Source organism: Epinephelus moara, chromosome 14 (assembly GCF_006386435.1).
Source record: "Epinephelus moara isolate mb chromosome 14, YSFRI_EMoa_1.0, whole genome shotgun sequence".
Taxonomy (NCBI): domain Eukaryota; kingdom Metazoa; phylum Chordata; class Actinopteri; order Perciformes; family Serranidae; genus Epinephelus; species Epinephelus moara.
This window is the reverse complement of record NC_065519.1, coordinates 25,523,774-25,539,884: the sequence shown is the minus strand read 5'-3', so window position 1 is coordinate 25,539,884 and position 16,111 is coordinate 25,523,774. Positions and strand designations below refer to the sequence as shown.

Sequence of the window (16,111 nt, the reverse complement as noted above, 5' to 3'; positions counted from 1 at the left end):
GGCCCTTGGGAGCCAGAGGTGTCCTTTATTAGGAACTGATGGGACAGACATCCATATAACAAGAGCAACCACAAGATCCAAGTAACTCACCAGAGACTGTTAGTTTGACAAAACCACCTTTGTTCCTCAAGTATATTTTAAAACCAGGAGGACATATGGTTGAAGAAATTGTAACAAACTGAAACGACATGCTTATACCATTGTGCCACAAACGAACGTGGGAGTGACAGGTTCGCTCATGCAAGTGAACTCCCTCGAAAACAATTTTACCTCAATTTTTCAATCCACCATCCATCGCTACTTGCTACCCAACCCCCACTCCTACACACACACACACACACACACCCACACACATGTCCATCCCCCTTACCATTTGGTGTTGGAGATGAGTACTCGCGGAGAAATCAGGTGGAACGCGGCCCATCGGGGCTCCTTGAGTTGATAAGCCAGGTTGGTGATTCTCCAATCCCAGTTTTTAATCATTTGGCGGGCTCCTGTTTGTCATCTGCCTGTGCATTCAGTTTGTCCCAAGCTATGGCTTCCTCCTCAAAGTATATTTTACAATGATATTCTTGCCTCTCATGGCATTCTTACCCTACTTTACAGCTAGCATGAACCCACATGGCGAAGTTCTTTGCTGATGCCTTACAGTCTAACGCATGCTAACTCACCTTGCATCACCCCCATCATGGTTTGCTACAGTACCAATGATATCACTGTGGATAAATTAGGGCCTGGACTAGCACAACAAGTCAGTCCGATTACGTCATGCTAACCTCATTAACATCTCGACTTTTCTGACAAAATTAATTCACCGTGTCTTCTCTACTTTCAGCCATTGTGTCACTATAAAGACTTTCTGTCATTACCAATGATTTGCGATATTATAATATTGCTTTTTGAGTTGCATGAAACAAGAGTTTAGTTTACTGTTGTATAAAGACAAATTTAAAACTAAAACTAACCTGAATTTCGCACTTTTAGATTCAACTCTAACTTTTATGCATGTGAATGACCTATACTAAATGTTAGCACACTAATGCTAATTAATGTTAGCTCTTTTCCTCAGCTGGTAGCCTAGAAGCTGTAAAAATAGAATATCATTTTAAAATATGTTTGTCATCTCTGTCTGTGTGGTCCCAACTGTACATGGAAACTACCGTCCAGTCAATCAAAGTTGTTGAGCCAAACAACTTTCTCATGTACATGATGCATGACGCTGTGATCAAGTCAGCTCGATGTAAAGGCCGGTGGCCTTGTCACACTGTATGTTTTCCTATATTTATTTTGATGTACACACTCTACTATGGTACATCTGAACAGTCTTTTGAGTGTCTAGAGTAATTTTGTTCCCTCATGCCTTCTCATGCATTTTGCTGCCAATGAAAAAGTACACAAGGGTCTCCGGTGACGAATTGTGTATTCTTTTTAAAAGGTTTGCAATGGATGTGTGCCACTCACTCGTGTAAAGAGTTCTAACCAAATAAACAACAAGCCACATTTCGTCTTTGAAATATGTTTATATACAATGTATATATAACATATGGTGTTTAATTCTGTCAAGAGTTACCTCAACAACTATATGGCAACCTTGATTCCATTGTATAATCAGTAACTATTGTATTTTTTGTAATGCTGAGATCAAATCCATCGTAAAAGCAGTTTAGTATGTGGTTGGGCATGCGTTGTGATGACTGCACTCAGCATGTGTTGGATGGTTCACTCAGTGTTTGCACTTGGTAGAGTTTGTGTGGAGTCGTGCACATGTCGTGTATGCCAGTGCTTGAGTTGCTGGCCGTCCTGGTTGAGCAACTCAAACAAATGCCATTTTACTCCAACAAAATGGCTTCTCACACTTTAAATGTTGTCATGTGTTCCTTACTTGTTACCCTCACAAGTGGACGTCAGTGCTATGTGTTTGTCCCCAACAACGAACATGTCCACTTCAGTCATGAAGTGTTTGTCGTTGGGATCAATGTGAATGCTTGATGGAACATGTCTTACTTTGATCTGATCATAAATATAACCATAGTCATACATATTCTTGTGTTTGTTGTGATTTAACACTGTTTCACTTCTTGTTTACAGTGGAACCCCCCTCAGACTTAAAATTTAAAATTATAAATGAGAACACAGTGGAAATGACATGGGCAAGACCCTCGTCAAGGATAGATGGCTTCAGATTACAAGTAACATCAGAGTCAGGTCAGTATGAGAGTCAGCACGTACAATATGTTGGTGATCTGAATTGATCTAAACACACATCTGTACACATAACAGTTGATTTACTGTTAAATTCCCTCTTCTAGATGAACCAGCCAGAGACTTTACCCTCGATGCATATGCCACCACGACCTCAATCACTGATCTGACCCCTGATTTGGACTACTCAGTGTCCATAAACTCCTATTATGGGTCAGAGGAAAGTATTCCCATCTTTGGACAATTGACAAGTAAGTACATATTTTCATAGAGGGTTCACTTAGACTGTTTGGAAAAAGTTGGACCTTAAAAGTTTCAATTGATAAATGGAAGTGGACTGCTATTTTTGCACAACACACAAGTACAAGATCAGATTTCTTTGTAGTTCCAGTTCAGTGCATTTCCAGCAGTTTCTGAACTTTTATAGTTTAAACCATTACTGTGATGTTATACTTATATGAGATAAAGCAAAGTATGGAGAAATCCCACATGTTTACTGACTCTTGAATTGCTCACTGTTTATAGCTAATTCAGCATAAATACATGTGTTTGTGTGAATGTGGTTTTGATCCCGCCGTCCAGCTTTTATGATGTGTTGACTCTCTTGCCCTTTTCTGCTGTTAAAAAGCACACAGTTGGGCAGGCAGTGTGCAGTGCTAACTCACCAAGTGTTTCCTGTGTTTCAGTTCAGTCCAGTAACACCAGTGGACGAGTCAGGAAGCCACAGTCAGATGCAATCAGTGAGTATGTTTATTGTAGTGTCAACCAAAATCTGAACAGGGCCTGTCCTCTCTGCGGCTTTCCAGTTTTTTTGAATATGTTTTTTTCCCTTCATGACTGTCATCAAAATATATTTTTTCCCATGGAATAATTTGGTCAGGCATACATTTTACCTTCTGGTGGGGTTGTCACCGGGTAAGCAGACAGGGACTGGGAGGGCACTCATTGGTTCCTATAATTGAAACCAGTCGGCACATCAAGAAAAAAGGAAAGGAAGGCTTGAAGCTGAAGACATGTGTTCTGTTATGCATCATTGAGAGGAGGGGAGCGGGAGGGGGTTGTCAAGCTATGACGTGTTCATTGTGCCACCTGGAGGCAAGTGCTGTCCATTAAACTGTTAAAAGATGTGGCAGTTGTTAATATGATGTCCCCTTGTCAAACAGTCTTCTGCTCATGTGGTGTGACCAATCTGTTTGCATGCTCGCTCCCCTCCTACCTGTTGATTCTTCTGGAAACTACGCCCACACTTCCAGATTTTCCTAAACCCTTATTCATGGTGAAGCACTCAGAAATTCTTTCACAACCACCCAAATTGTTTGACTAAACCCCTGCTTTGATGCCATCGTTTTCAACATTAGGTCAGGGAATTCTGAGAAAAATTTATGCCCTTTTAAGAACGAGGCTTATGTGACGTGAGGAGCAGACTTCAGAGTCAATGAGACCTAGGGGAAATGAGGATTAAAGGCCATCCACATAAGCCCTGCCAATTATACCAATAGAGTCATCTCAAATGTTCCAGAGAATTTCATCGATGATTTAAAGCCCCACAGGATTTGAAAGTATAAAAGTGAACATTGCTGGTGGAACCTCTGCTAAATGTTTAGTCTATAAAGCCACATTTTGCCTCTGTCTGCTGGAAGAACTATACCAGCCCACTGTTTGGCACTGGCTGATATTTCCTTTGATGTTAGAATGCATATTTCTGAGCCATCCAACTAACTGTCAAGGATTTGATTTTATTTAGGCTGACAGGAGAAGAAATGGGCCAATGTAAAAATATTGTTCCAGGGCCAAGCTGTTGCTGCCATACCTTTATTGGCAGCTTTCTGGCTTAGAAATTGGTTTACTTTCAGACATACAGGATGTGCTTTTTCTCTATTTTAAGCTTTATGCCAATGATTAACCAGTAGTAAAACTTTAACCAAACCTCAATCAAAACCTGATATGTTTCTTTAATGGGCCTGTTCCTAACTGTCTCTTTTTTCTTTGCTTTCTTTCCCCAGAGTGTTCGGTCAGTGCAATAGCAGACTTGGTTTTTCTGGTGGACGGCTCATGGAGTGTGGGTAGAGAAAACTTTAAGCACATCCGTAGTTTCATCGCAGCCCTGGCAGGGGCCTTCGATATTGGTGAGGACAAGACCCGGGTGGCTGTAGTTCAGTACAGTACTGACACCCGCACAGAGTTCCCCCTTACCCAGTACAACAGAAGAGGAGACCTGCTTCAAGCCATCAACTCCTTGCCATACAAAGGGGGAAATACTATGACAGGTAAGGTTTTTATCGCAGAAGGAGGTACATTAGATTTGTACTCTGCTGTAATTGAGCCAATATGGTTTTGCATGGTTGTCAGTGATTTCAGTTGCCCTGCAAATCTGAATATTACCGTATAACTCAAAATGCACGTACATTTCTTTGTTAAGGTGATGCCATAGACTACCTGCTGCAAAACATCTTTACGGAGGCAGCTGGCTCCAGGAAAGCTTTTCCTAAGGTAGCCATGATCATCACTGATGGAAAATCCCAGGACCCAGTGGAGGAATATGCTAAAAGGCTTAGGAACATTGGAGTGGAAATATTTGTCCTAGGTATGGTTTATTATTCAGTGTTTTGTTCAATGGTGCTCTCCCCTGTGAAAGTCAGCCTGTTCTTGGAAACCATTTAATTTTCCATTGATCGTTCATATCCATATTTGACTTGGTAAAAGTCAAGTACTGTTGATGTTTCTAACATACGCAATACCCTAAAACCGTCAACAGTCTGCCACATCTGTAATGCAGCCCCTGAGTGAAGAACATATGAGTTGATGTTGTTCACATTTTCCCCCTCAGGTATCAAAGGAGCAGATGAGGATGAGCTAAGGGAAATTGCCTCCACACCTTACAACAAACATGTGTACAATGTTCCCAACTTTGACATGATCCAAGAGGTAACGAAAAAGATCATCACAGAGGTGTGTTCCGGTGTTGATGAACAGCTCAGCTCTCTGGTCAGCGGAGAAGAAAGTAAGTCAAGAGATCTTAATCAAATGCTTTACATTATATTGGGTTCTATGGCTTTGACATGAAATGGTCTCAATAGGAAATACTGTCATTGTTAACTCACAGCACAGCAAACATTTTGATACTGAATACATCTTGGAACACTCATCTAATAATACACTCTATTTTCCCCCAGTGGTGGAGCCTGCCTCTAACCTGCAGGTCACAGAAATTGCATCTAAGTCAATGAGGGTGACATGGGATCCTTCCCTGGGTGATATCACAGGCTACAAGCTCACCTTCAACCCCATGCTACCTGGAATGAAACGCCAAGAGCTTTACACTGGGCCCACCCAGACATCCATCAATGTCCGCGATCTTTCCCCTGAGACTGAGTATGAGATCAGCCTGTATGCCCTCAAAGGGCTGTCTCCCAGTGAACCCCTCATGGCAATGGAGAAGACCCAGCCTGTCAAGGTGTCAACAGGTAAGATGATTTGTTGTGCATGACAGCTTTCCTTCCTATTCTTAGATATACTCACTATATTATATATAGTCCCTCACTCTTACCTTATTTTGTCATGGAAAGGCCTCTACATGACCCATTATTTCTTGTCTTTTGTCAGAATGTTCTCTGGGAGTGGATGTGCAGGCTGATGTGGTCCTACTGGTTGATGGTTCGTACAGTATTGGATTACAAAACTTTGCCAAAGTCCGTGCCTTCTTGGAGGTTCTGGTCAATTCCTTTGACATTGGACCCAACAAGGTTCAGCTTAGCTTGGTCCAGTACAGTCGTGATCCACACACTGAGTTTGCCCTCAACACCCACCATGACATTAATGCTGTTGTCAAAGCTGTGCGCACTTTCCCCTACCGTGGAGGCTCCACTAACACTGGCAGGGCTATGACCTACGTCAGGGAGAAGATCTTTGTTTCTGGCCGTGGAGCGAGACAGAATGTCCCCCGTGTCATGGTCCTGATCACAGATGGAAAGTCATCAGACTCGTTTAAGGATGCGTCAACCAAATTGAGGAATATTGATGTGGAGATCTTTGCTGTTGGTGTGAAGGATGCAGTGAGGTCAGAGCTGGAGGCCATTGCTAATGAACCATCAGACACTCATGTCTATGAGGTGGAGGACTTTGATGCCTTCCAGAGGATCTCCAAGGAACTGACTCAGTCCATCTGTTTGAGAATTGAACAGGAACTGCTCAACATCAAAAAGAGAAGTAAGTCAGAGGATAGAATATCCAACCCAATAACTATGACCATGAATGTAGCCATATGATATGCCCTTAACGTCTTGGCATCAGTTTTGGATGACTACCATTCGCTAAGTATGATAGTACTGTCAATGTCTGTATTAGACACTGTGCCATCTGACTGTCAGCTGGCACAGCCTTTAGTAGCTGGTGTAATGGCAAAGAGCCAATGTAATTAAGAAAAAGTGAAACACAGCAGTATGATACCACACAAAATTGCTGTTACGCAAGGTACAGGCAAAATTTAATCAACTCACTCGACCATAGCCTGCCTATAAACCTACCACAAAGCCAAATGCATGCTTCTTGGATGAGCTCTTTCACACCATTTGTTATCACTCACTGTTTGAAAACACTATAGTGTCTAGAACAACAGTGCTACTTGACTTGACCATAGTTTGGATTCAAAGAGCCACCCAAGCTCTGAGACGAGAGGAGCTGTGGCTGTACCACCAAGTGGTAGACTGACACCACATCACACCACACCACACCACACCACACCACACCACACCACACACTATGCTCATTGACACTGAGAGCTTTAGTCCATAACACACACAACTTAGTGAATCTAGCATTCCATACTTGAACCTTGTTAGCTGAACAAGGTTACAACAACGCTTTGTTTTCATTGCTACAGTAGCCACAGTAACCCATATATCTCAGATTTACAGTATATTATGATCATTGTAATATATATATATATATATATATGTATGTATATGTATGTAAATAATTTGAAAGTTTTACATGATTTTGGCCTGTGCACTGCCTTTTAATGACAGACATTCATAACAAGTTACCTTTTATTTTCAGGTCTGCTTTCACCCACTGACTTGGTGTTTTCCGAGGTTACCTCCAGGAGCTTCCGTACCACCTGGACAGTTCCTGCTGCCTATGTTATGTCTTACCTGGTGCGTTTTCGCAAAGCTGAAGACGTCACTGGAGACTACATTTCCATGGCAGTGCCTGGTGATACCAACACAGTTGTTCTGCCCCATCTATTCCCCCTCACCGCCTATGAGGTTAATGTCTTTGCTCAGTATGACAAAGGAGACAGTTTCCCTTTGACTGGTGAAGAGACCACTTTAGAAGGTAAGAAAGATTTACTTGGACCTTACCCAATGCTTTAATAGTCATTAAAATGAGAATATTTATAATCTAAAATATTCTCTCCGTTTCAGAGCAAGGGACTGTACGAAACCTACGAGTTACAGAGGAGACAACCAATAGTTTCAGGGTGTCGTGGCAAGCTGCTCCAGGTTCGGTGATCAGGTATCGCCTGTCTTATGTCCCACTGAGTGGTGCTGGGGAAGTACTGGAGGCCGAAACCACTGGACCGGAAACTACCATAGTTCTCCAAGAGCTTTTCCCCCTTACCACCTACCGTGTGTCTGTGTCTGCTGAGTATGCTACAGGTGTAGGGAACGAGATGAAAACTGATGGAACCACCAAGGAAGGTGAGTCAGGGAAACTACTACTGCTAAAACTACCAATGTGCTGCATGAAACTTGGGTTCTGTACAATGGATATGAATAGTACTTAATCAATTTTTGTTTGCTTTCAGTCCGTGGTTCTCCTCGTGACCTTCGTGTCTTTGACGAGACCGTTTCTACAATGAAACTGGCATGGCAGGCTGCTCCAGGAAATGTCCTTCAGTACCGCATTGCTTTCAAACCTGCTGAGGGCGGTGACAGGAAGGAGATATCTGTCAAGGGAGATACTACTCAGGCTACGCTGAAGAACCTCCAACCAGCCACTGAGTATGAACTGTTTGTTAGTGCTCGTTACTCTTCTGGTTTGGGTGATCCTCTTCTGGGCACAGGAACCACATTAGAAGGTAAGGGAGATGTCCCATTGATAATGTCTAATTTGAAACCTTTAAGGCATGCTATGATTACTTCTATCTCCAATGTGTGACAAAAATGTGAAGCATGCTTTGTGGATGTGGGCTCAGCAAGTGGTACTGCTAAGTGGACAAATGAATTATTGTGTTAAGCTTCTTTTCAGGGTGCAAGGGAACTTTGAGAATTAGGCATTGATTACTGTTTATATTTCATTAAGTTCATGAGATCCTGCATGATGTAAAACTACTTAAATGACGTCAGTTGTCTCCTTCCAAGTTCCTCCAAGAATGCACCCTCTGGTATTTCTCACATCATTGCTCACGTTAACTGAAGTTGAGCCTTTACTTTGCAGGGTTGGTTGAGTATATTGGCTGTGGCTAGAGGGGAAAAGACAGGAATGTGGCAATTGATGTAATTCTCTTGGCGTAGAGTGTAGGTTCGGATGGCTTTGCCGCCCATGAAGGCAGTGAGATGGAAATGGGTGGGGGATGCTTGTAAACCTAGAGAACTTATGAAATGCTTGGAGCAGACTTTGACAGCCATATGCCTGGCGGGTAATACCTTTACATCTTGGCCTGTGTGAGACATAGAATTTATTGTTTTATGGTGGTTTATAAGACATATGGGGAATATTTGATGATTAATGTCAGATATTATTCTGTTCTTTTTAATGTAGAGTTAGTGATTGGCACAGGACATGTGAACTCAAGTGGCATGACTTGAACAAGTCAGACTGAAATTACAAATTTGATGATGTTAGACTCAAATTGACAAAATCAAAAAGACTTGCATCTCGACTTGGACTTAAACACCAATGACTTGTGACTTCACTTGGATTTCATTAATTTTTTATTACCTTTAGATATTAAACATGCAACAACACACAATATCACTTCAAAGGAAGAACAGTCTTACAGAAAATGTCTTAAGAATTTGGTTAGAGAAATGGCATAACATGTAAATAAATAGCACAAAATAACTTGTTTAGGACTCAAAACTCAGAGTTCTGGACTTTGGACTTAACTTGGCACTTTTCAGTCTTGACTTGAGACTTGACTTGGGACTTGAGTGCAATGACTTGAGACTTCCTCGTGACTTGCAAAGCAATGACACAGTCACACCTCTGATGACAAGTTCAGTACATCTGACAATGGTCATTACACTTTACCTATGGGTTAACTGAGAGCAATGATACAAATCTGTGTGTGAGCATCTTTTTCCTGTCTACAGATGTTTGTAGGCAGGGGGCAGGTCTCCCGTTGATTTCACACAGAGTGGGAAGGGAGATTGTTGTAATGTCACACCACAGGAAAGGAAGTCAAAAAGATCTCTTTTGAGAGAGAAGGGGGGAGGTCCGAGCTCTGTGGGGGGAAAACAACAATCAAGGTACTGTATCCCACAGAGGAGAATATCTGTGGGTTTCAGTCTAGTTCCATTGATGGCTGCCAAACCACTAAACTAGTAAACAAACAGTAAATGAAATCACAAGAGCTTACCTGGCCATTGTTTAGATTATAGTGGGAAGTTAGCCCTACCATGCTGTGTTGTATAGAATGGTCTTTAGTAGCCTGGGCTGTGAATTAGAATCAGGATTATGTGAGGATAAGAGAGAGCAGCAATACCTGTCACTACTCCAATGATGCCTCCCTATGACCACTGGGACGGGATCGTGGCAGAATGGTGTGTGTGTGTGTGTGTGTGTGTGTGTGTGTGTGTGTGTCCTTTTACAAAGTTCGGTCATGTTTGAATCTGTTCCCCCCCCTACCCAATTGGCATGAACAGTTGACCAGCTGTTCTTTGGCTCATGTCCAGTCTGTGAATCTATTTACCCAATTAGCATAAACACAAAAACACCTTCACTCACACAAAATTGGCCTCCATGAAAATTTTAGCCTCCTAGGGCAAAAACTGTGGCCACCAAAGGGTGGAGAAATTTGTGAGAACTGACCGGCCGACCTTTAGAGTTGCTGGTCGCAGCTAAAAACTGTTGCTTTGTTTTATTGAACTTTTTGTATGCTAGGATGAAAACAGCACAGTTTTATTTAATTGTGTCCATGCTTAGCTCAACCTAACATGGAATCCCCTTTGAAAGCAGTTTAAGCCCACTGAAACATCAAAGCTATTGTATTGGTTATGATGGAAAGAGTTCTTGTTCCTTGATGTCGCCTTCTTATACTCCTGGCAGCAGTGAGGTCCTCAGTGCCTTGCATGTCCCCGTTTAATGAGGACATTTATTGTAGACCACATGGACCTGTAAACCAGGCTGAATAAGAGACTCATTCTGTGTCCTATAGAAGTGTTTCAGCCATGTGCTCACAAGTGGAATAATACACGTCTGTTTACATTTTGATGAGTGCAAGAATTCGAACAGAAATGTTTGTTTTGCAGTGTTTTCCTCTGTTCCCACACTGACCAAACGGCTTGGTTTTGATTATAGAGTTAGTTTCCACATGTCAAATCTGTGCTGTCATCAACCATACACCCCCACAGGAAAAAGCTCCATGACAAAGCACTTTGTTTAGCCAGCTCTATTAAGCTGTCATGACGTCAGGAAGCCTCAACACTGATCTCATTGTTTTGAGTGCCACTCACTTTGAGTGACCCTCTCTGTGAAGTCCATGTAGGCGAGAACTGGGAGAGAGTGGCTTGCACAAAGTCATCCCTTGTGGCTATAGGGGATGGTAGCCAATACAGAAGCCTTGAGTTGGACAGAATTACAACATCCTGAAATGACTCAGAAGGAGGACAAGGAAGGTGTCAGAGTGAATGCTTAGATGAATATCCCAACTGGTATATTATACACAAACATGGCAAAATTATTTATTTAAGAAGAGGGAGTTTTATCCAGCATGTGGAAGATGTTACCTAAGAGGACACTGAAAGCTGTGTAAGCTGTCTGTCTGGTCAAAGGGAGAACTGTCTGTTCTTCTTCCTCCAGGGTGGGGCAACAAACAGGCAGAGGGAGAGAGAGAGAGGGCGAAGATGAGTAGGAAAAAAGTGTTCTTCAAAGTGTGAACTGGAATGCTTCAGAGTGGATGAAAAGCTCAGCCCCTACTAACTGAGAGGTCATATGTTCAGCCCCTGAAGCCGCCATTGTACAAATACCTCAGATAATTACTTGCATGACACAGCAAATGTTTTCACATGTGCCAGAGGGGATTCTTTTTACTGTCTTTAAAAGCAGCACAACAGCAGGTGAAATTGTAGCATCTTGGTTTGATTTCCTCTTAAACTGATGCCTTTGGGAACTTTTAGGCAGCGCCAGGCTCTTTCATTGGTACCGTCAGACTGTTTTTCTCCACCACTCTAAAGGTCCTTTGAGGTAATAGGCCAGAGACAGGCAACCTTGGCACACGGACACTAAAGGCTTCATCTTTGTGGCTCAGATGTATGTGTTAGTGAACCAAGAGCAATAAAGTAAGGGAAGTTTGAAGTGGGGTGCCAGTGCTGAGATGGCACTTTGACGGTACGATGTGTTTCCTGCAGCGATTTTGGAGGAGGTTACTGAGAATACTAAGTCAGAGCTTATTTGGGTCTGTGTCTGACTACCCAATACCAAGGTTGTGAATCAAGACATACAATAGCCTAGTGGAATGAGGGATCCAAAACCAATGTAAAATAATTAGGATAATTTTCAGAGCTGTGCATTTTGCTTGCCTGCTGGCATTTTGATGGGTTGTTTTTTATTTTCAGTAAGTGCAGTCGTTTATATTTCAAAGTTTTAGACATCTTTGGCTGCAGATGTGAAGGTTATGTCAGCACATGCCCTGCAGGAAATCCCTCAGATGATCCTTGGTTGTGACATATGTGGTTTTCTAGAGAAGTGGGCGAGGCTTCAATGTGAATTTGTGATCTGGTCTTGTCCAAGGTTTTAATTTGAGAGTACCCTTTTCCTTGAAGGATGGGATGCAGTTGGGGGGTTGGAAAAAGACACTAAGATAAGGAGATCCAGAATATTTTTGTTAGCATGAAATGATACGTGTGTGTGCTTGTCCACATATCTCTATTTATATATACATATATAGAAGACACTAATTCTTCTGTGTGAGAACCAGGCAGATAAATTTGAAAATACTGGCTGGAACCTAACATAAAATAAAAAACAGACAATTAATGTGCTGATATTGTGTAAACGCATATATTACATGCAAGCCAAAGCTTTTGCTAGGTCTGCGGACCATGTGTTTCATGTATGTGGGTTTGCTTCCAGGAGTGGCCCCTTCTCTTTAGCTTGTCCGCAAGTACTGATGAAAAGCGAGCCACTGTCTGCAGAAGTCATTATCTTGTGATCCTCCCTGCCCTTGGTTCACATACACACAGCCGGAAAAGTCAGTCACGTTCATCCTCTGCCTTTGGCGAGAATCACCCTTTTGATGGAATGATCTAGGTATTTTATAAGTGACCCACACTGTTTTCATGGTTCTCCAAAATCTGGAACTCTTCATTAGTTTGTAGTCGTGGCCATTACTCTTCATATCTGGCGTTTCGCTGTCAAGGTGCACATCGTTCATCTTGGCAAGCGGAGCAGCTGCTGTTATTTCTGCTCAGATCAGTGTCCAGGTCTTCTGTAATAGATTGATGCTGAGAAGGACTCGTTGAGTGACAGATAGACACAGTGGCTGCCTTTTTTTGCTGTATGGTCGCTTGACAGTTTCAAATGATCATGCATTGCACTTGTGGTAGATTTTTGATGCATCTCATTTTTCTCAATTGGCTTTTTTGTAAGGCATCACTTGGTGACGTTTGATGAATGAGGTCTGAGAGAGACCACCCAGCTGAGCCGCTCTGCCTGTGATTATATCGTCATTAGGTGCTGGCATGTAGGGGCTTAGGGGGCTTGATTCAAAATCAGGATCGCAGAAGTTGTGTGGGAGGCTATGTGTGGCACTGTATCCTCCTGCGGTTATTGCATATCCTCTATATGGCAGCCAGACCTGAGTAGGAGTCCATCTCAGCATGGACATTCCTCTCAGCCAAGCATTTGCTGGCTGCCCATCATGAAACACCACCACAAAGTTCCCCTCCATTGAATGTCTGTGCTTTTCTCCTTTCATGATGATATCTCAGAGTGAGTGAAGGGGAGAAAGGGAGAGCGCAACATCTGCAATTGTAGCAAACACACTTTTGTGGGTCGGGTTTCCTCCGTTTCGATGGAAAATTAGAGTGCAGGCGGGAGAGGCGCTGAGGATATGTGATTTACGATTAGTTTTGCAGAGATTTTTCCAGCAGCGTCTGATTATGAAGGGAGAAAATCGGGTTGTTCAAACAGATCCTGGGAGGGTAGAGCAGAGACAGATGAATGATTGTTCATGGTTTTATCACTGGGGTTCTCAGTTTTGTCCATTTATGTGCCTCACTCACTTCCTCATACCTTCATAAATCTGTATTAGAAATCAACACCAAATGGACAAAGCCAAAGCGTTTTTGTGCCTTAGCACTAACACTGCCATCTTAGTTCAATTATTATGCATCGAAATGAATATAAACAAAGAAAAACCTGAGGAAATTCTTTAGGTAAACAAAATTAAAGTTGTTCCGCTACTTATTTTCCGTTTCCATATCCATTGCACACAGGCTGACTCCTTCCTCCTTGTTTATCCACAGAGCTTGGCTCACCTAGAGACTTGGTGACCAAAGACGTCACTGACACCAGTTTCGCTGTGTCTTGGGTCGCGGCCCCCGGTAACGTTCGTCAGTACCGCATCAGGTGGAAATCTCTGTATTCTGAAGAGACCGGGGAAAAGACGATACCTGGAGACACCACAGCCACAATCCTGGAGGGTCTCACCCCAGAGACACGTTATCAGGTCTCTGTGTTTGCTGTCTATGGCCGTGGAGAGGGTCAGCCATTGGTTGGAGAGGAAACCACGGATGGTAAGTTACTCAAGCTGCTTTAACTCCTCCACCATACATCTACTCCCTCGTCCTTCACTTCTCTCCCTTTACCTACATCTGCTCCCTTCTTTTTTTGTTTCTTTTTCTTGGTATTTTTCCCAATGCTTCCCTCCTCTCTTATTTTCCTTTTCTGAGTTCCTGAATGTCTCGTCTTGGGGTTACGTAAAAATGTGTGAAGCTAAGGTAAGTGTGATTTAACTCTATGACCATAAAAGCATAAAAGCCATAAAAGCTCTATGACCACAAAGGGACAGTTGCACATTTTTTTCTCCATGTGTAACTGTTAAGAAGATCATTTTTAAAGCCAAGAATGCAGCTTTAGACATCCTTGTCATAACCACATCTTAAGCTTTAGATATAAAGATATAATTTAGGGGATCATCACTTAGAAATATGGGGCGGTGATGCAGGTTTAAATGGGATCCATGAAATACACTTTGGCTGTGAGAGCCATTTTTGGGTGTTATGTAGAAATAGAGATCTGTCAGCAACACTTAACTGTGCTGAGCTGAGAGATAACGTCATAGCTGTTGGCATCCGCCTGAGCCATCAAGAACATAGAGTGTTTGCGCGCACATCTTTAAGACTGTGCGTGCGTGTTATATGTATGTACGGAGGTGACGCAATGTCCGCCACACCTGCACTTGTTTTTCATGGGAGATGAAGGACAGATAGACACCAGCCTCTCCCTTGTTAGACTGCACTCATGCTTGGATGAGAAAAGCACATTGAGTGGAAAATCGCACCAGTTGGGAGGGAATTTGTCCACCAGTTAGTGAAATGGAATGTGCTCGAGGAAAAAAATATTTCCAACCATCATTACTGTTTATTGATTCTGGCAAGCAAGAAATGTGGCATACACAGCGAACACAACCATGAGGCAGCTTTGTAAACTAAAATTCTCTCTTTAATTATTCCTTCCTTTGCCCTGTACCCACTATCTGTTGCTCTCTTTTCTCACACTCTACACAAATCACAGATCTCTGCGGGCTGAGCCACACACGGCAAACTTGGATGCTCTGCTTTTTTCCGTTAATAAAAGTCCTCCCTCTGAAGTAGAGCATTCTGAATATTTTCCTCAGCTCGTTTTCGAGGCCTCTGACAATTCACACTTGCCCTTCCTGCTCCGAAAATAAGAAACACTCTGTGGAGCACAATGGAAAAATGAAAACTATGGCTTTGCTCAAATTCACAAGACATCTAAGTCTGGCTCCCCAGCCCGCCAACCAAACATGATCAATCATGTAAATTTGGGTCTGTTTAATGTATACCTCTAAAAATCAGAACTATTTGGGTAGGTTGTGTCCACACGCATATGGAAACTGAGCAGATACCCAGATGAAAGTCTGTGAGGTAGCCAAGCGTGTTACTGTTTAGTTTACTTACCAGCAGGAAAGCCATGCTGCTTATATTTCCAAAGGTATACTGGAAAAATTCGTGGTTAAGCACACATTTAACATAGATTCCAACCTGAACAAGACCCAAAGACTACATTTTCCCTCAGACCATCCATTCATCATTTCTCCTCTTTAACCTTTGTTTCTTCTTTCTTGCTTGCAGTTTCGGCCGCTGGCAGAGCGATTGTTGTCTCTGAGGAGACAGAGAAGAGCATGAAGGTGACATGGCAACCAGCACCCGGCAATGTACTAAACTACCGTGTTACCTACAAACCCAAGGCAGGAGGGCGCCAGCTAGCAGCCAAGGTGCCCGGTGGCACCACCTTCACTGTGCTGAGGCGCCTTACCCCCCTCACCACCTATGAAATCGTTGTTCTGCCAGTTTACCGTTCCGGAGAAGGCAAAGCAAGGCAAGGGGAAGGAACAACACGTACGTTGGTTTATCATTACTTTAAAGTTGTTTGATTATTTAATACAAACTTAGTCACATCCTCATAACCCATGACAATAGCATACTAATTGACTACAGCA

The 16,111-nt window shown here is 42.7% G+C and overlaps 1 protein-coding gene across 4 annotated transcripts in view; it reads left to right on the top strand.

The window, feature by feature from the left end:
• Nucleotides 1–16,111, top strand: part of col12a1a (collagen, type XII, alpha 1a) — a 60,338-nt gene that overhangs the window by 3,323 nt on the left and 40,904 nt on the right. For 3 of the 4 annotated variants that reach the window (XM_050061593.1, XM_050061592.1, XM_050061594.1), the window contains exons 3-15: nt 2,089–2,205; nt 2,310–2,453; nt 2,889–2,942; nt 4,206–4,469; nt 4,622–4,786; nt 5,030–5,203; nt 5,376–5,666; nt 5,806–6,408; nt 7,258–7,536; nt 7,626–7,901; nt 8,009–8,281; nt 13,893–14,162; nt 15,744–16,010. The exons of the other annotated variant lie outside the window; for it this stretch is intronic. In XM_050061593.1, the coding sequence (XP_049917550.1) occupies nt 2,089–2,205; nt 2,310–2,453; nt 2,889–2,942; nt 4,206–4,469; nt 4,622–4,786; nt 5,030–5,203; nt 5,376–5,666; nt 5,806–6,408; nt 7,258–7,536; nt 7,626–7,901; nt 8,009–8,281; nt 13,893–14,162; nt 15,744–16,010 (3,177 nt within the window). The remainder of the gene's footprint in view (nt 1–2,088; nt 2,206–2,309; nt 2,454–2,888; nt 2,943–4,205; nt 4,470–4,621; nt 4,787–5,029; nt 5,204–5,375; nt 5,667–5,805; nt 6,409–7,257; nt 7,537–7,625; nt 7,902–8,008; nt 8,282–13,892; nt 14,163–15,743; nt 16,011–16,111) is intronic. 4 annotated transcript variants of the gene reach the window in all.